Below are 19,988 nucleotides of genomic sequence, written 5' to 3' on the forward strand. Positions count from 1 at the left end.
ATGTACTCAAAGACTGAGCATCCACAGCTCTCTGGGGTAGAAAATTTTAAAGATTCAAAACTCTTTGAGTGAAGACATTTCTCCTCATCTCAGTCCTAAATGGCCAACCACTTATTCTGAGACTGTGACCCCGTGTTCTAGATTCCCCAACCACGGGAACAGTCTCCCTGCATTAACCCTGTCAAGCCCCTTAAGAATTTTGTGTGTTTCAATTAGATTTCCTCTCATTCTCCTAAAATCTAGGGAATATATACCTAGTCTACTCAATGTCTCCTCATAGGGCAAACCTCTCATCCCAGGAACCAGTCTAGTGATCCTTCGTTGCAATCTCTCTAGAAAAGAGATGGCTGAAGGGTGACCTAATCAGGGTCTTATGAAAGGGTTCAATAAAGTAGACGTGGAGATGCTTCCACCTGTGGAATCCATGTTGCCGTTTATGCTCCACTCGAGCCTCCTCCCATCCTTTCTCATCTAAATCTAGCAAAACCCTCTATTCCCTTTTCCCTCATATGTTTATATAGCCTCCCCTTAAATGCATCTATACTATTTGCCTCAACCACTCCCAGTGGTAGCGAGTTCCACATTCTCACCACTCTTTGGGTAAAGAAGTTCCCCCTGAATTCCATATTTGATTTCTTGGTGACTATCTTATATTGATGTCCTCCAGTTTTGTTCTTCTCCACAAGTGGAAATACTCTCTCTGTATCAACTCTATCAAAACCTTTCATAATTTTAAAGACCTCTAATACGTCACCCCTCAGCCTTCTCTTTTCAAGAGAAAAGAGACCCAGCTTGTTCATACTTTCCCGATAGGTATAACCTCGCATTTCTGGTATCATGAGGAAGAAAGGAACAGAAGAATATGCTGATAGGGTAAGATGAAGTAAGGTGGGAGGGGGCTCATGTAGAGCATAAATATCAGCATAGACCATGCTGTAAATTCGATGTAATTCTCCTCTCCCTCCAACCAAAAGAGATCATATGTCATTGCACTGAGCCATATACACTGTCGCATTATTAATATCTAAAGCTTATCTTGCAATGAGTTACACAACTTCTAACTGAAGTGAAAGGAACATCTTTAGCGATTCTGCTGAAGAGGAAAAAGCTGCACAGAATTTTGAACACACGAACAAATGTTGACCCACCTGCTAGACCAAGTTTACCAGTTCTTCAAGTCCACAAGCGTTTCAATTCTGCAAAGATACTGCTGTTGTTGCCAAAAAAATTAAGCCATCAAAGCACAACACCAAGACAGAGAGGCATTTGTAAAGGAGATCCAGTGCGGACAATGCCGCTCATTAAACTTGGCTCAAGGCCTCGACAGTGAAGCGGCAACAAAATGCAGCTAGTAGAAATTAATTCTCAAATACCAGTCAGTGGAAAGCACTGCTTAGTCCTATTAGTCTTGCATAAAAACACACACACAGCAAATTCAAAATAGCACATGATTTTGTTATGTAGTGCAGTCACCAGGCCCTCCAGACACAAGTCTGCTGGGGCCAGCAGGTTTTGTTTTAGCCTGTTTAAATCGTCTTGGCGATGTAGTGGTGCTGTTACCAATGGAAGCATAATGTAGATCCTGAGTTTAAAGAAATGCTTGAGTTTGCATGGTCACCCTCAAAACAGCTATTTTGGAGTTTAGCGTTTGCTTCCACCACTGTTTTGGTAGGGCATTCCATGTCCCAACCCCCAACAGCCCTTTGTGTATAAAGAAATTCTCCTAACTTCTCCCTCTGCTCTTGTGGTGAGGATCTTAAATTTATGTCCTCTAGGTAATGACTCATTAATCAACAGGGTTTTTGCTGAGAGAAATCGCTATATGCAAACTTACAGGAAACAGACAAAATCTGAACAGTTTTTCACTCCAAGGCACTTCAACTTTGAGAATATTACATTAAAATGTTTAAATAGGGCCAGTGTGATCTCCTGTACTAGTTTTGATCACCTAAGGGGGTCGGAGAGGAAGTTCCCAGATGGTTTCCCCCCAATTTGCCCTGGGTTTTGGCCGCTCTTAGGAAATCACATGGTTTTGGGTGGGGTGGAGAGCAATTTTCCCTCCAATTTTTAGGGGGGATGCGCGGCCCATTCAAAAATCCGTGAATGTGCAGTGTTTGTACCGATGAGGCAGCTGCGCGGGAGCTCCAGACAGCAGCGCGACCACGCAGCTTAAAGGGAACATTGGTGGGGAATATATGTTGTGATGCGCAAAGCATTGCAGTTGTGTGGAACAGGCTGGCTGGACACAAAGTCTTTTCCTGTGTCATTGTTTATGTGTTCGTATGTAAGTTTGGAATGCTTTACATCACAACATTGTGCGTAGATCCTAAGCAAACCGCATTACGCACCTAGACAAAGCAATGTTTGCACCCACAGTACAGAGGCTGCTGCACTCATCCAATTCGTATATTTTTTTTCTTCATTTTCCATTTTTACTTTGCCTTTTAAAATCTTTCCCTTAGATTCCAGTCCCTTCCCTCGCTCCAAATAAGCACTACCCTTATCTATTGCTTACTACTCACTTATGGAAATGCAATCTTCAGTCTCCAGGGATGCAAGTCCCCACAGTCTCTTAGCTGCATGGTCGAATATGAAATAAATTTGATGCAGTGTCAGCTCACCTCAAAGTGGACACAAGCATGTGGCACTAAACTATATGTAATTTTGCAATTCTTGGAGATTGAGAGATGCTATGTGGATGGTTGGTATTTAGAATAGAAATGTTCTATTGCGTTTAGGCCTGAGGGTAGAGTAGCGGGAGATTTACTCTGCACCTTAGCTGTGTGATGCCTGCTTTGGGAATGGTTAATGTTGGCTCTTGATGGCAAAATTGAAACTTATTTGGTTCCCTAGTGTAGGCATCCTACATCTGGAGTACAAATTTATATCACACAAAATATAAGTAAATAAAAAATTGAAATACAGGACAACTTTTCCAACATTCTGTACTTCACGATAAGGTGCATTTCTATCTTGTATATTCTAGGGAATGCGAGGGGGGGGGGGGCTGTTCAGAGGAACAGGGAGTCTCTCTTCATATCATTTAAAGATTCACGGTTACTGAATGGAATCGTCACACCCATTACCACTTGCTATTGAAAGTCGGAGTTTGTTATGTAAAACAAGTTCAATCACAGAGAATGCACTATTCAGTTACTGAGCAGTCTTTATTTTCCTCTTCCAAAATTCCCCTGCTTCTGTCAGCCCCTGCCGGGCTAGTGTCTAAGTAACCCTAGACTCAATTAATCCACAAAAATTAAGTACATTTCTACATCACAGTGGCATTATTTTTTTAATACATCGAAGGAATTTGTTACGAAATGCTGCTGAAGGCTGCAGTGGAGCTATCATTTCTGTACATCCCGTGGATGTAGTAAGTGTCTCAGCATGATTTCCATCAAACCTTGAAGCAGCAGCTTGAAAGAGACCCATCCCTCAGGAACGCTTACGCCAGTCTTATGCCAAAACCAATTGCCAAAAGAATTGGATTGATGGGCCCAATTTAATATATCTACCAGCATCTCTCTTTTGGTGTTGCTCATGGTAGGTCAATTGATAATATATTTTATAAAGTCAGGGGGGGCCAAATTGCCCCTTTCCTTAAGGCCGCTTACCACCAAAAATCGGTGGCCACGCTGCGGAGTGGAATAGCCGCTGATCAATCATGGAATGGCCGCCATTTTGAAAATTCTGCTCCTGCGGTATCCCAGCAGTGACCCGCTCCCCCCCACTACCGCTCCGCTGCTGCCAATCCATCCTAAGTGCGCCATCAGCGCGCACACCACCGATGTTCCCCCGCGATCGCGAAATTCCGTGGAGAAAATCTTGCTGCCGCCGCTTGGTGCCACCAGCAGCTTTTTCTGCCAGTGCACTGTGTTTGCAGTGCGGCTGCCATTAAAGAGTAGGGTACTGCCGCGGCCGCCATGTTTTTTTTGTCGGCCGACTGCCATGTTGGGCCACCAAGCATGCCCCGGAGTTCGGCTGGGCCGCCAACGGGCAGCGCTATTCTGATGACTGACAGCAGCAGCCACTCCACCCGCCCCCAACTTCCAACCCTTTAGACTGCGAACTTCCGCACTTCTGTCCCCAATATGACGGACTTCCGGTCCGCTGAAAAAAAAAAGCCAAAAAGAGCGGAATATCACTCAAGAGGCCACCGCTATGCCAGTAAAAACAACAGAACAGGGTTAGTGTGCCCCATTTCCAGCAGTGGCCAATTTCGGCCCCAGGATGTTGTACCATGAAATACAGATAATATTTTCTTGAAACTGTGTCCCTACAGACTTATTGCTGGGTGAGATCAGATTATAACTGATTTTAAGGTTACATGCCACAGTAAATAAGGGGAAACTGTTTCCAATGGCAGCAGGGTCAGTAACCAGAGGTCATAGATTTACGATATTTAGCAAAAGAAGCAGAGCAGAGATGAGGAGATTTTTTTTTAAACGTAGCAAGTTGTGATGATCTGAAATTCACTGCCTGAAAGTGTGGTGGAAGCAGATTCAATAGTAACTTTCACAAGAGAATTGGATAAATACTTGAAAGAGAAAAATCTTCAGGACTATGGGGAAAGGACACGGGGTTGGACTAACTGGGTAGCTCTTTCAAAGAGCCAGTACAGGCAGGATGGACCGAATGTCCTGCTTCTATGCTATAAAGTTCTATTCTATACTTCTGTAAGAACCGTTTATTTTTTTTTTTAAAGGTGTGGTTGGTAAGGTCAGGTAGGTGGTCAGGGATCACAGGTTTTCTGGCTCCTGTGCCAGTTATGGTATTTTCAATTACTGGGAGGCTTGGTACATTCCAAATTCTGCAAGTGGCCAATGTAAAAGGGTGGGTTTGTGTAAATTTGAAACTTCTTAAGGTTCAGATTTTAGCATTTTCTCTCTGTTTAGAGCCCAGCAGAGGTGTGTGTGTGTGTGGGGGGGAGGAGGGGGGGGGGAAAGGGCGGAGGGGAGAGGGGGAAATGCAGGCTTTCAGTGCTGTAACTTTTTTTAAATCTAAAAAATACGAGGTCAAAATTTATCGGCCCCTTATAAAACAGCATCGTTCCTGAAATTCATAATTTTTTTTGCGTGGAATGGGGAAGAGAAGAGATAAAAAAACGATCCTGAATTGAAGCACGCTGTTTGTATTTGCTAGATCCTTCTGCTAAACTGGGTGACAAATAAATAACCTTCGTGTGAAGGCCACAAAAAGTCATATGAGAATTTACACATTAAAATGGGTAGCTTTATGCTAATAAACAATCCACTCTTCTTCTACTGGAAACAAGCCAGGCTCAACTTTGCATTAAAATACTGCTGCACAATTAGGGTTGCCAACTCTGGTTGGACATATTCCTGGAGATTTCATCACATGACCTCCTACCTCCAACCACCCCACCCCCACACTCCCGCCAGTGATTGTCTCACACCTCCATCCTCACAGTGCCCCACCTTCCCGCGCCAATTGGAAAGTAAACAGGCTCTTCATTACCCAATTGAATGATTTTGAACCATCAAACAGCATTTTTCCCCCCAATCTCCATTATTATTAAAACTAATGAATGAAAGTGTTCAAAAGGAGAAAAAAACCACACATTTTGTTTTAATGGCTCTATGATTTTTCTCCTGCAGTTGATCGCAGCAATCTCCCGGAGATTTATCTTTCATTCCTGGAAGCTCCAGGACAATCCTGCAGGGTTGGCAACTCTGTGCATGATTATCTAAAGCCAGATCAATTAATATATAATGCACATTATATTCAAGGGCAATGAGAAACCATAGCCGAAAAAATGACAACATTGCTTTTTAAGTAATACATTGGGGAAGAATTTAGTTTCATCCCAGAGATCATGTGAATTGTCACCACCATTTACCCATTGCCACCCTGTGCTTTCCGTCCAATAGGTAGTCGAAGAGAAACAGATTGTAGTTGGATGGTTAAGTTCCACAACCTACAAGGACATTTATACAGAATTACATAGTCTACAGCACATGAGGCCCAACTGGTCTATGCCGGCGCTTCATAGAATGGTTACAGCACAGAAGGCGGCCATTCGGCCCGTGCCGGCTCTCTGCAAGAGCACTTCTGCTAGTCTCACTCCCCCGCCCTTTCCCCGTAGCCCTGAAAATATTTTTCCTTCAGATACTTATCCACTTCCCTTTTGAAAGCAGTGATTGAATCTGCCTCCACCAGCCCTTTCAGGCAGTGCATTCCAGATTTTAACCACTCGTTCCATAAAAAGTTTGTTCTTACGTCGCCTTTGTTTTTTTTGCCAATCATCTTAAATCTGTGTCCTCTGGTTCTCAACCCTTCTGCCAATGGGAACAGTTTCCCGTATGCTTATGCTCCACACGAGCCTTCATCTCCTCCCCCATGCTCTTCACCTAACTCCGCCAGCATAAACTTGTATTCCTTTCTCAGTTTAAGAGTAGTCTTCAGATCCTTTATAAATGTGTCAGTTTCCCCCGGAACAGAGTGCCACCCTCACCCCCATAGACAAAATTGATCGAAAGTGTAGCAGGACAACTGGACGGTCAGTACCTTCAGGGGATTGGACCCATCAGCCACACAGGCCTATAGCTGCATCCGCCCCTGCTTCCGCACAAATTATTCCTCATTATTTTGAGCTAGCCAAAAAAAGGAAAGGGAACGAGCTGGAGAAGCCTAGCCGTCGATTCATAATCTTTTCCAAGCATTCACACAGGTGGCCCGGGCCGTGGACTGGAGATGCTGTACATCCCCCTAGAAGTATCTCAACGAGACAAGCAAGCATTCCTTCCTAGTCCTGTCCTGGTTTTGTCTCAGTGTGTGCCATAAAGAGCCTGCAGTAATTATTACAGTACATCTTCAAAGAATGATTCCAGATTTTGAAGAGGCTACGGTACACTCTTAACAATGAGCTCCAGATTTTTGCATTTTTAATTGATGAGGAGAGTATGAGTGTGCAGATTTGGAGGGAATCATGTTGGTTTTTAATAATGTATGGCACAGTGACACCAATATGTACAGGTACTTGGCTCCATTTTCCAGTCCTATGCTGTAAATGTACTCCTGGCATCTTCAACGATCATACCTTAACGTACTTGCCTGAAATGTAAGCTCATCACTAACTGCACCTCGAGCACAACCTCGAGAATCTGATTCGATTGCGGAACTGACATTATCTTTCTGCTGCTCTGCCTACCTGCAGAAGCTGTACCAACATAAGGGGTTTTTAGTATCTGCAAATGGCCAGTCACGTCAGCCAGGGGAAATAAAATTCCAGAATAATGTTTCAATCTATTAAAGACAATTCTAAGTGCTGCTCTGCGAGAGGGGTTTCTGCTCACATGAGCACAACCATCGTCATTGGCAACAAGTCTGCAGTGCTCTCTAGAGGCACCCCTCACCCATTCTGCTCAGAACCACACCAGGGCCACTGATGAAATCTGGAAACATTAAATTTCCTTTACATTTAATGGGATTTTTAAAAATCAAAGCTCAGCTCGACAGTTAAAATGCATCAACACATTCACTGAATCGAATGATGGGAGTTCAAATAAAAGACACCGGACAATTGAGCCAGAGAACAGAAAATCTCGAGCTTTGCAGGCTCACGAGGTCAAGGTGTAAAGGTCAAAAGTCAGAATATTGCCCTTAAAAGATACAAGGCAAATAAAGTTTCAAGCGATTAAACAAAAGGAAAAAGGTTGGTCTCCAAACCATTTCTCTTATCTGCCATCCATGGATTTTCTCCAGATCATTCCCCCCATGGCCCGGGGTGGGGGGGTAGTCTGTAGGTATTAATAGATCTTTAATGAAACAACATACATGTATTTTTGAAGTATAATTTATCTGCAAAGGTGTATCCCAAATCAGTTTATTTTTTAAACTGCATGAAGCTTGTAATCTGCAGAGAGAAAAAATAATGCTCGCATTGAAATGTAGCTTGTGCCCAGTGAGCAGTTACAGGGCAATGGAAAAATTATTCATACTGAATGTCATCTCAGCTGGACAGTGGCCAGTCGGGTTCATCGTGTTACATAACCCGATATCTGCGCCCAGTACTGATGGAATAACTGCAGTTTGCTTTTCAGATAATGAAGGGGTTTATTTTTTTCTTCTTGTAAAGGATGTCAAGAGCGAGGACATTTCGGCAACCTGTGCTTAGAAATCCCACGCGTAACTGCGGATCACCAATTTCAGCAGCCTATGCCTCCCCACCCGCTCTCCTGAAAAGCAGCTGCATTTTCTGGTAGACCCAATATCCAAAGGGGTTTGCTTTATTTTTAAAAGAAACCACTGATTTCGTTTCCCGATTCCCTGTCCCCTGTTTCTGCAGCACTGCGATATTAGCTCAGTGACACTTGTGCTATGCCTTCTACTTGTATTCCGTGGGTACCGGGGCAAGGCTGTGCTGGAACAGCAGGCAGTTCTCAAAGCCATTTCTCATTTGATTCCGCAGCAGGTCCCAATTGGTCCAAAATACCAATGAAGGTATATATAAATAAGAGAGCAAGACAGTCATATCATACACACACACACACACAAATGGACAACCCGGGCTAAATGGCTGTAAATACCTTCAGTTGCATAGTTATGGTCACGTAGAAAACTGTTGTTGATTTTGCGGGTGTCAATCTCCTCCTCCATTTACGGTCGGATTATTTGGAGAACTGGAAATGAAGCAGAGAGGTATCCACGGTCCCATTGCCCTAGTGGAACGGGAGGGAGAGCCTGGCACGGCGCGACATAGTCCAAGCCTTCAAAAAAGATGGGGGAAAAAAAGAGACGCACACAGGGCCGAATAGCTCCTTCCGCAGTCCCAACAGCCCCACTAGCAGGACATGCTTCTGGTGTGACTGGCACACTGCGTGTCCTTTTGTTGAATGGCTTTTCTTAAAATAATAAGGGGGAAAAAAAAGCTTCACGCGCAATTTTTAAAAAAATCAATTATTCCAGTGGTTATAAAGTTGAATTCTGGCATCAGTCAGCCCAGAGCCCACTTCAAAGGTGCGAGTGCGTGTGAAGCAGGCAGGAATCTGAGAGAGGGTCTCGGTATTAAAATTCTGTAGTTACTTCAGGCAGAGAAAATGCGTCAGCACCTCCTGCGTTCATCCCCTCTCCCTCTCCCTCTCTCCAGTGCTGCATGAGGCTGCTGCTACTGGGGCCGTATGCTGCATCAGCACAGGCTCCTCCCATACAGCTTGGCCGTGTCCAACCGCATCAGAACCACTCTCTCTCTCTCTCTCTCACACACACACACACACACTGGTTCCAAGCTGCAGTGGTAAGGGGGGGGGGGGGGGGCGGTTGGTTGAGAGCGAGAGAGAGAGAGAGAATTCAATCAAAAGCAACAGACTGGAGGATTGCTAATTCACCGCCATCGCTGCAGAAGCTGCTGCCTTAAACTGCTCTCTCTGCCCATGCCCGTGCTGCTAAGCTGGGCTCACAGCGAGCATGCATTAAAAAAAGAAAAAAAAACATTGCTACTTAATCAGCAGGAGATCCAAAGAAAGCAGGCGGCATTAAGTTGAGGATCTAAACCTCCAACCTGATGGTAGTGAACAGATACCGGGCACTGTCCAACATTGCAGCAGGTAATAGGATCCCCAGAGCAATCGGTAGCTCAGAAAATGGACAAAGATACAGTTTGCAGGTCACCGAGAGAACGTAGTCGGAGGGGGCACAGCACAGGTTTATCAGAATGAAAGCGGGGCTCAAAGGGTTAAATTAGGAGGACAGGTTGCATAGACTGGGCTTGTGTTCCCTTGAGTATCAGTCAGAGGAGTGGAAGATGCCTGTGCGTGAATTCTTTTAACGTGGGCTGGCCGTTGCACACCGGCTACCACACGGGCTTAGCTGAGTAAGGTCTTGGTCCAGAGGTAAGGGGGTCCAAGACGACTGGAGATCAGGCACTGCTGTATGAGCCTAATTGCCTATGGTGGGATGTTGGCCGCAGGCTCGGCGCTGACTAGCGCCCTTGATGGTAGGTGGTATGGAAGATTAAGGGGTGATCCAGTTGAGGTGTGTAAGATGATTAAAGGATTTGATAGGGTAGATAGAACTATTTCCTCTGGTGGGGGAGTCAAGAACAAGGGACATAATCTTAAAATTAGAGCTAGGTCATTGATGGGTAATGTCAGGAAGCACTTCTTCACACAAAGGGCAGTAGAAATCTGGAACTCACACTTGCAAAATGCTGTTGAGGCTCGGGGTCAATTAGGTCAATGGACTCAAGATCCAGACCAGCCATGACCTAATAGAATGGCAGGACAGGAGCTGAATGGCCTGCTCCTGTTCCTATGTTTCAAAATGACTCTGTGCTGAGGAACTTGGACAGTCATGTGTGTCAGAAGGACAATACCTACAGGATGGTGAGCTGCCCACTTGGAGCTACATCAGTGCTTACTGAGCAAAGGTTCAGAGAGATACCCAGGTCCATAAAGGGTAAAATGACCTATATACGGAGCATATACTCAACTCAAAAAAGAGAGGATGCAGAGTACATAAGAACATAAGAAATAGGAGCAGGAGTAGGCCATTTGGCCCCCTCAAGCCTGCTTCGCCATTCAGTAAGATCATGGCTGATCTGATCATGGACTCAGCTCCACTTCCCTGCTCGCTCCCCATAACCCTTTACTCCCTTATCGCTCAAAAATCTGTCTATCTCCGCCTCAAATATATTCAATGACCCAGCCTCCATAGCTTTCTGGGGCAGAGAATTCCATAGATTTACAACCCTCAGAGAAGAAATTTCTCCTCATCTCCGTTTTAAATGGGCGGTCCCCTTATTTTAAGACTATGCCCCCTAGTTTTAGTTTCCCCTATGAATGGAAATATCCTCTCTGCATCCTTGTCAAACCCCCTCATTATCTTATATGTTTCAATAAGATAACCTCTCATTCTTCTGAACTCCAATGTGTATAGGCTCAACCTGTCCTCATAAGTCAACCGAGTGAACCTTCTCTGAACAGCCTCCAATGCAAGTGTACCCTTCCTTAAATACGGAGACCATAACTGGCCTCACCAATACCCTGTACAGTTGTAGCAGGACTTCTTTGCCTTTATATTCTATCCCCCTTGCAATAAAGGCCAACATTCCATTTGTCTTCCTGATTACTTGCTGTAAGCATAAGGACCCCCAGGTCTCTCTGTACTGCAGCACGTTTCAATTTTTCTCCATTTAATTTATAATTTGTTTTTCTATTATTTCTGCCAAAGTTGACAACCTCACATTTTCTCACATTATATTCCATCTGCCAAATTTTTGCTCACTCACTTTGCCTGTCTATATCCCTTTGCAGATTTTTTGTGTCCTCCTCAAAATTTGCTTTCCCATCCATCTCTGTATCATCAGCAAACTTGGCTACATTACACTTGGTCCCTTCATCCAAGTCATTAATATAGATTGTAAATAGTTGAGGACCCAGCACCGATCCCTGCGGCACCCCACAAGTCACTGTATGACAAATGGAAAATGACCCATTTAGCCCGACTCTCTGTTTTCTGAGAGCCAATCCTCTATCCATGCTAATATATTACCCCCAACCCCGTGAGCTTTTATCTTGTGCAGTAAGCTCTTATGTGGCACCTTATCGAATGCCTTCTGTAAATCCAAATACACCACATCCACTGGTTCCCCTTATCCACCCTGTTCATTACATCCTCAAAGAACTCCAGCAAATTTGTCAAACATGATGTCCCTTTAATAAAACCATGCTGACTCTGCTTGTTTGAATCAAGCTTTTCCAAATGTCCCACTACTGCTTCCTTAATAATGGACTCCAGCATTTCACCAATGATAGATGTTAGACTAACTGGTCTATAGTTTCCTGTTTTTTGTCTGCCTCCTTTTTTAAATAGGGGCATTACATTTGCAGTTTTCCAATCTGCTGCGACCACCCCAGAATCCAGGGAATTTTGGTAGATTACAACAATGCATCCACTATCTCTGCAGTCACTTCTCTTAAGACCCTAGGATGTAAGGCATCAGGTCCAGGGGACTTGTCCGCCTTTAGTCCCATTATTTTACAGAGTACTACTTCATTAGTGATAGTGATTGTATTAAGTTCCTCCCTCCCTATAGTCCCTTGATGATCCACTATTGCGATGTTTTTAGTGTATTTCACCGTGAAGACCGATACAAAATATTTGTTCAATGTCTCTGCCATTTCCCTGTTCTCCATTATTAATTCCCCAGTCTCATCCTCCAGGGGACCAACATTTACTTTCGCCACTCTTTTCCTTTTTATGTACCTGTAGAAACTCTTACAATCTGTTTATATATTTCGTGCTAGTTTACTTTCATAAGCTTTCATAAGTAATATATGCGCCCAGTGGGAAAAGGAGCGTAGTTCACCGAAACAATTGAGGAGGTAAACAAGTGGCTGGAAGCATGGAGTGGGAACAATGCTACTTTCATAAATAACTGGGAACCCTTCCAGAATGAAAAGGACTGGGGCAGTAGAAACCCGCTACACTTAAACCAAGTAGCGTCAATGGGACTTGTCGCCCCTAGTTTTGGTCTCCCCACAAATGGAAGCATCTTCTCTACTTCAACCTTATCAAATGCTTTTATAATCTTAGAGCTCACTCAGGTCACCCCACAGTCTTTTCTAGGGAAAACTAGGCAGATGGGAGAAGAGGAGAAGCAGGTCAGGGGATCCCATATGAGGCCGACCATAGGGTAGAAGACAGTCAACAGGTAGGCTTAGACACAGATACATAGAAACATAGAAAATAGGTGCAGGAGTAGGCCTATCGGCCCTTCGAGCCTGCACCACCATTCAATATGATCATGGCTGATCATGCAACTTCAGTACCCCATTCCTGCTTTCACTCCAAACCCCTTGATCCCTTTAGTCATAAGGGCCACAACTAACTCCCTCTTGAATATATCTAAAGAACTGGCCTCAACAATTTTCTGTGGTAGAGAATTCCACAGGTTCACAATTCTCCGAGTGAAGAAGTTTCTCCTCATCTCGCTCCTAAATGGCTTACCCCTTATCCTTCGACTGTAACCCCTGGTTCTGGACTTCCCCAACATCGGGAACATTCTTTCTGCATCTAACCTGTCCAGTCCAGTCAGAATCTTATATGCTTCGATGAGATCCCCTCTCATTCTTCTAAATTCCAGTGAATATAAGCCTAGTCGATCCAGTCTTTCTTCATATGTCAGTCCTGCTATCCTGGGAATCAGTCTGGTGAACCTTCGCTGCACTCCCTCAATAGCAAGAATGTCCTTCCTCAGATTAGGAGACCAAAACTGTACACAATCTTCAAGGTGTGGCCTCACCAAGGCCTTGTACAACTGCAGTAAGACCTCCTTGCTCCTATACTCAAAACATCTCGCTATTAAGGCCAACATGCCATTTTCCTTCTTCACCGCCTGCTGTATCTGCATGCCAACTTTCAATGACTGATGTACCATTACACCCAGGTCTCGTTGCACTTCCCCTTTTCCTAATCTGTCACCATTCAGATAATATTCTGCCTTCCTGTTTTTGCCACCAAAGTGGATAACCTCACATTTATCTACATTATACTGCATCTGCCATGCATTTGCCCACTCACCTAACCTGTCCAAGTCACCCTGCAGCCTCTTAGCATCCTCCTCACAGCTCACACTGCCACCCAGCTTAGTGTCATCTGCAAACTTGGAGATATTACATTCAATTTCTTCATCTAAATCATTAATGTATATTGTAAATAGCTGGGGTCCCAGCAGTGAACCTTGCGGTACCCCACTCGTCACTGCTTGCGATTCTGAAAAGGACCCGTTTATTCCTACTCTTTGCTTCCTGTCTGCAAACTAGTTCTCTATCCACGTCGTTACATTACCCCCAATACCATGTGCAAAATTAAGCACACCAATCTCTTGTGTGGGACCTTGTCAAAAGCCTTTTGAAAGTCCAAATACACCATATCCACTGGTTCTCCCTTATCCACTCTACCAGTTACATCCTCAAAAAATTCTAGAAGATTTGTCAAGCATGATTTCCCTTTCATAAATCCATGCTGACTTGGACCGATCCTATCACTGCTCTCCAAATGCGGTGCTATTACATCTTTAATAATTGACTCCAACATTTCCCCACTACCGATGTCAGGCTAACCGGTCTATAATTCCCTGTTTTCTCTCTCCCTCCTTTTTAAAAAAGTGGGGTTACATTAGCTACCCTCCAATCCATAGGAACGGATCCAGAGTTGATAGAATGTTGGAAAACCACTAATGCATCCACTATTTCTAGGGCCACTTCCTTAAGTACTCTGGGATGCAGACTATCAGGCCCTGGGGATTTATCAGCCTTCAATCCCATCAATTTCCCTAACACAATTTCCTGACTAATAAGGATTTCTTTCAGTTCCTCCTTCTCGCTAGACCCTCGGTCCCCTAGTATTTCCGGAAGGTTATTTGTGTCTTCCTTAGTGAAGACAGAACCAAAGTATTTGTTCAATTGGTCTGCCATTTCTTTGTTCCCCATTTTATATTCACCTGATTCTGACTGCAAGGGACCTACATTTGTCTTCACTAATCGTTTTCTCTTCACATATCTATAGAAGCTTTTGCAGTCAGTTTTTATGTTCCCTGCAAGCTTACTCTCATACTCTATTTTCCCCCTCCTAATTGAACCCTCTGTCCTCCTATGCTGAATTCTAAATTTCTCCCAGTCCTCAGGTTTGCTGCTTTTTCTGGACAATTTATATGCCTCTTCCTTGGATTTAACACCATCCCTAATTTCCCTTGTTAGCCACAGTTGAGCCACCGTCCCCGTTTTATTTTTATGCCAGACAGGGATGTACAATTGTTGAAGTTCATCCATGTGATCTTTAAATGTCTGCCATTGCCTATCCACCATCAACTCTTTAAGTATCATTTGCCAGTGTGTCCTAGCCAATTCATGTCTCATACCATCGAAGTTACCTTTCTTTAAGTTCAGTACCCTAGTCTCTGAATTAACTGGGTCACTTTCCATCTAATGAAGAATTCTACCATATTATGGTCACTCTTCCCCAAGGGGCCTCGCACAACAAGATTGCTAATGAATCCTCTCTCAGTACACAACAGCCAGTCTAGGATGGCCAGCTCTCTAGTTCCTTGACATACTGATCTAGAAAACCATCCCTGATACACTCCAGGAAATCCTCCTCCAATGTATTGCTACCAGTTTGGTTAGCCCAATCTATATGTAAATTAAAGTCACCCATGATAACTGCTGTACCTTTATTGCACGCATCCTTAATTTCATGTTTGATGCCATCCCCAACCTCACTACTACTGTTTGGTTGTCTGTACACAACTCGCATTAGCGTTTTCTGCCCTTTGGTGTTCCGCAGCTCTACCCCTACAGATTCCACATCATCCAAGCTAATGTCCTTCCTCACTATTGCATTAATTTCCTCTTTAACCAGCAACGCTACCCCACCTCCTTTTCCTTTCTGTCTATCCTTCCTGAATATTGAATACCTCTGGATGTTGAGTTCCCAGCCTTGGTCACCCTGGAGCCATGTCTCCGTAATCCCAATTACATCATATCCGTTAACAGCTATCTGCGTAGTTAATTCATCCACTTTATTACGAATGCTCCTCGCATTGAGACACAGAGCCTTCAGGCTTGTTTTTTTAACACTCTTTGTCCTTTTAGAATTATGTTGTAATGTGGCCCTTTTTGATTTTTGCCTTTGATTTCTCTGCCCTCCACTTTTCCTTATCTCCTTTCTACCTTTTGCTTCTGCCCCCATTTTATTTCCCTCTGTCTCCCTGCATAGATTCCCATCCCCCTGCCATATTAGTTTAAACCCACCCCAACAGCACTAGCAAACACTCCCCCTAGTACATCAAGCTCTGGTCCTGCCCAGGTGCAGACTGTCCGGTTTGTACTGGTCCCACCTCCCCCAGAACATAGAAATATAGAAACATAGAAAATAGGTGCAGGAGTAGGCCATTCGGCCCTTCGAGCTTGCACCGCCATTCAACAAGATCATGGCTGATCACCCACCCCAGCACCTCCCTCCCACACCTCCTCCACACCCCCCGACCCCCCCAGCCGCAAGGACCACATCCAACTCCCTCCCGAACACATCCAATGAACTGGCATCAACAACTCTCCGCGGCAGGGAACCCCACAGGCCAACAACTCCCCGAGTGAAGAAGTCTCTCCCAATCCAAGCCCCAAACAGCCTACCCCCCATCCCAAGAGCGTGCCCCCCACCCCGGCTCCGGACCCACCCAACACCGGGAACACTTCCCCCGCACCCAACCCGCCCCATCCCGTCAGAATCCTTCCCAAATGCCGTACACCCCGGATGTCGAGCCCCCAGCTCCGGCCACCCCAGAGCCACGCCCCCGCGATGTCAACCACACCACATCCACCAACCGCCATCTGCGCAGTGAACCCATCCACCCCACTCTGAACACTCCCCGCACCGAGGCACAGAGCCCCCAGGCCCGCCCCTCCAAAACACTTCACCCCGCCCAGACCTTCGCTGTAATGTGGCCCCTCTTGTCCCCCGCCCTGGGTTTCTCCGCCCCCCCACCTCCACCACTCTCCCCTCCATCCCCCGCCCCTGTCTCCCCTCAACTTCCCTCTGTCTCCCCGCACAGGCTCCCAACTTGGGGGCGGTAACCTTCTGGGGCCGGGAATTTTAGCCCCCAGCGTGGAAGTCCTGCTCCTGCCGCAGAATTGGCCTTACCACCCCTCAATGGAAGCGGAGTGCAATTTCCCACACTCCACTTCCTTTGGGGGCAGTTACCGGGGCACGACTGGATGCTCCTGTGACAGCTTGAACTGGTGCTCTCCACTCTCCCATCCTGTGACAGTTGGAACTGGTGCTCTCCACTCTCCCGTCCTGTGACAGTTGGAACTGGTGCTCTCCACTCTCCCGTCCTGTGACAGTTGGAACTGGTGCTCTCCACTCTCCCGTCCTGTGACAGTTGGAACTGGTGCTCTCCATTCTCCCATCCTGTGACAGTTGGAACTGGTGCTCTCCACTCTCCCGTCCTGTGACAGTTTGAACTAGTGGTCTCCACTCTCTGTCCTGTGACAGTTGGAACTGGTGCTCTCCACTTTCCCATCCTATGACAGTTGGACCTGGTGCTCGCCACTCTCCCGTCCTGTAACAGTTTGAACTGGTTCCAATGTCCCAGGAATTTGAATCCCTCCCTCTTGCACCATTCCTCAAGCCACGTATGCATCTTAACTATCCTGCTATTTCTATTCTGATTAGCATGTGGCACTGGTAGCAATCCTGAGATTACTACCATTGAAGTCCTACTTTTTAAACTCCTAGCTCCCTAAATTCAGCTTGTAGGACCTCATCCTGTTTTTTTACTTATACCTTTATCAGAGAAGCGCATATTAATCAGAGACTAGGAAGAGGCAGATTGGGGAATACAAGAGGAGGCAAATCTACAGTAAGATGTATATACATGTGTGCTAGCTTTAGAAAAAGATTCTGGAACTGGCATCTGTTACAGCATTAGGAACTGTAATAACTATGGAACCCCTGATCAGAAGAAGGATGAGGATGATTTGCTCGAGACAGAGATAGGTAGAATATGCGAGAACAGGAAAGTTATTTTAATGGCAGACTTCAATCATCCCAATATAAACTTGGGGGGCCCAACTGGTTGAGAGTGACAGTTGACAAATATTATGTATGACTGCTTCTTCAGCTAGTGTGCCAAGAGCGTCATAAGAGTCTACGGTCATCTTGATCTGGCATTCTTAGAAAGCTTAAAAGATGTACATCGAAACATGGAAACATAGAAAATAGGTGTAGGAGCAGGCCATTTGGCCCTTTGAGCCTGCACCACCATTCAATAAGATCATGGCTGATCATTCCCTCTTTCCTGCTTTCTCTCCATACCCCTTGATCCCTTTAGCCACAAAAAAAATCTAACTCCCTCTTGAATATATCCAATGAACTGGCATCAACAACTCTCTGCGGTAGGGAATTCCACAGGTTAACAACTCTGAGTGAAGAAGTTTCTCCTCATCTCAGTCCTAAATGGCCTACCCCTTATCCTAAGACTGTGTCCCCTGGTTCTGGACTTCCCCATCATCGGGAACATTCTTCCCGCATCTAACCTGTCCAGTCCCATCAGAATCTTGTAAGTTTCTATGAGATCTCCTCTCATCCTTTTAAACTCCAGTGTATAAAGGCCCAGTTGATCCAGTCTCTCCTCATATGTCAGTCCCACCATCACGGGAATCAGTCTGGTGAACGTTCGCTGCACTCCCTCAATAGCAAGAACGTCCTTCCTCAGATTAGGAGACCAAAACTGAACATAATATTTCAGGTGAGACCTCACCAAGGCCCTGTACAACTGCAGTAAGACCTCCCTGCTCCTATACTCAAATCCCCTAGCTATGAAGGCCAACATACCATTTGCCTTCTTCACCGCCTGCTGTACCTGCATGCCAACTTTCAATGACTGATGAACCATGACACCCAGGTCTCGTTGCACCTCCCCCTTTCCTAATCTGCCACCATTCAGATAATATTCTGCCTTCGTGTGTTTGCCCCCAAAGTGGATAACCTCACATTTATCTACCTTATACTGCATCTGCCATACATTTGCCCACTCACCTAACCTGTCCAAGTCACCCTGCAGCCTTTTAGCGTCCTCCTCACAGCTCACACTGCCACCCAGCTTAGTGTCGTCTGCAAACTTGGAGATATTACACTCAATTCCTTCATCTAAATCATTAATGTAATGGAAGTCATACATGACATGGAAGTCATAGTACCTCTGGAGGACAGTGACCACAACAACAACAAATTGCATTTATATAGTGCTTTTAATGTCGTAAAACATCCTAAAGCGCTTCACAGGACTATTCCAATGCACTCAGTATTTGGTCCCTTGCTGGGCTCAGTACTAGGTCACTTGTTTTTTGTGGTATATATCAATAATTTAGAGTTGAATGTAGGGGGTATGATTAAGAAGTTTGCAGATGATACTAAAATCAGCTGTGTGGTTGATCATCATAGGCGGTCCCTCAGAGTCGAGGATGACTTGCTTCCACACTAAAAATGAGTTCTCAGGTGACGGAGGAGTCCAATGCAGGACCTACAGTTTCTGCCACAGGTGGGGCAAACAGTAGTTGAAGGAACGAGTAGGTGGGATGCCTGGGTTGCAGTACACTTCTTCCACTGTCAACGCTTGGCTTCAGCTTGCTCTTGGCGAATAGACTCAAGGTGTACAGTACCTTCCCGAATGCTTTTCCCTCCACTTTGGGCGGTCAAGGGCCAGGGATCCCAGGTGTTGGTGGAGATGTTACATCTTTTCAAGGAGGCTTTGAAGGTGTCCTTGAAGCGTTTCCTCTGCCCACCTGGGGCTCGTTTGCCGTGTTGGAGCTCTGAGTAGAGCACTTGTTTTGGGAGTCTCGTGTCCGGCATGCAGACAATGTGGCCCGTCCAGTGGAGCTGATTGAGCGTGGTCAGCGCTTCGATGCTGGCCTGAGTGAGGACACTGAATTGGTGCACCTACCCTGCCAATAGATTTGCAGGATCTTGTGAAGGCAGTGTTCTGACATTGGTGCGCCTACCCTGCCAATAGATTTGCAGGATCTTGTGGAGGCAGTGTTGGTGTACTTCTCCAGTATTTTGAGCTGCCTGCTGAACATAGTCCATGATCCCTGTGGTTGATAATGAAGAAGAAAGCTGTAGACTGCAGGAAGATATCAATGAACTGGTCAAGTGGGCAGAACAGTGGCAAATGGAAATTAAACTGGAGAAGTGTGAGGTAATGAATTTGGGGAGGGCTGACAAGGCAAGGGAATACACATTAAATGATAGGACACTGAGAAGCATAGAGGAACAAAGGGACTTGGTGTACATGTCCACAGATCCCTCAAGATAGCAGGCCAGGTAGATAAAGTGGTTAAGAAGGCATATGGAATACTTGCCTTTATTAGCTGAGGCATAGAATAAGAGCAGGGAGATTATGCTTGAACTGTATAAAACACTAGCTCGGCCACAGCTAGAGTATTGCGTGCAGTTATGGTCACCAC

General features: G+C 45.3%; 1 protein-coding gene across 2 annotated transcripts in view; it reads right to left on the reverse strand.

The window, feature by feature from the left end:
- The window catches only part of LOC139263068 (serine/threonine-protein phosphatase 2A 55 kDa regulatory subunit B beta isoform), a 529,859-nt gene that overhangs the window by 241,802 nt on the left and 268,069 nt on the right, over positions 1 to 19,988 (reverse strand). The window contains exon 1 of one of the 2 annotated variants that reach the window (XM_070878607.1): positions 8,550 to 8,716. The exons of the other annotated variant lie outside the window; for it this stretch is intronic. Within the exon in view, the coding sequence (XP_070734708.1) occupies positions 8,550 to 8,619 (70 nt within the window). The 5' untranslated portion in view covers positions 8,620 to 8,716. Of the gene's footprint in view, positions 1 to 8,549; positions 8,717 to 19,988 lie in introns of those variants that run through there. 2 annotated transcript variants of the gene reach the window in all.

The sequence above is a fragment of the Pristiophorus japonicus genome, chromosome 4 (genome assembly GCF_044704955.1).
Source record: "Pristiophorus japonicus isolate sPriJap1 chromosome 4, sPriJap1.hap1, whole genome shotgun sequence".
Taxonomy (NCBI): domain Eukaryota; kingdom Metazoa; phylum Chordata; class Chondrichthyes; family Pristiophoridae; genus Pristiophorus; species Pristiophorus japonicus.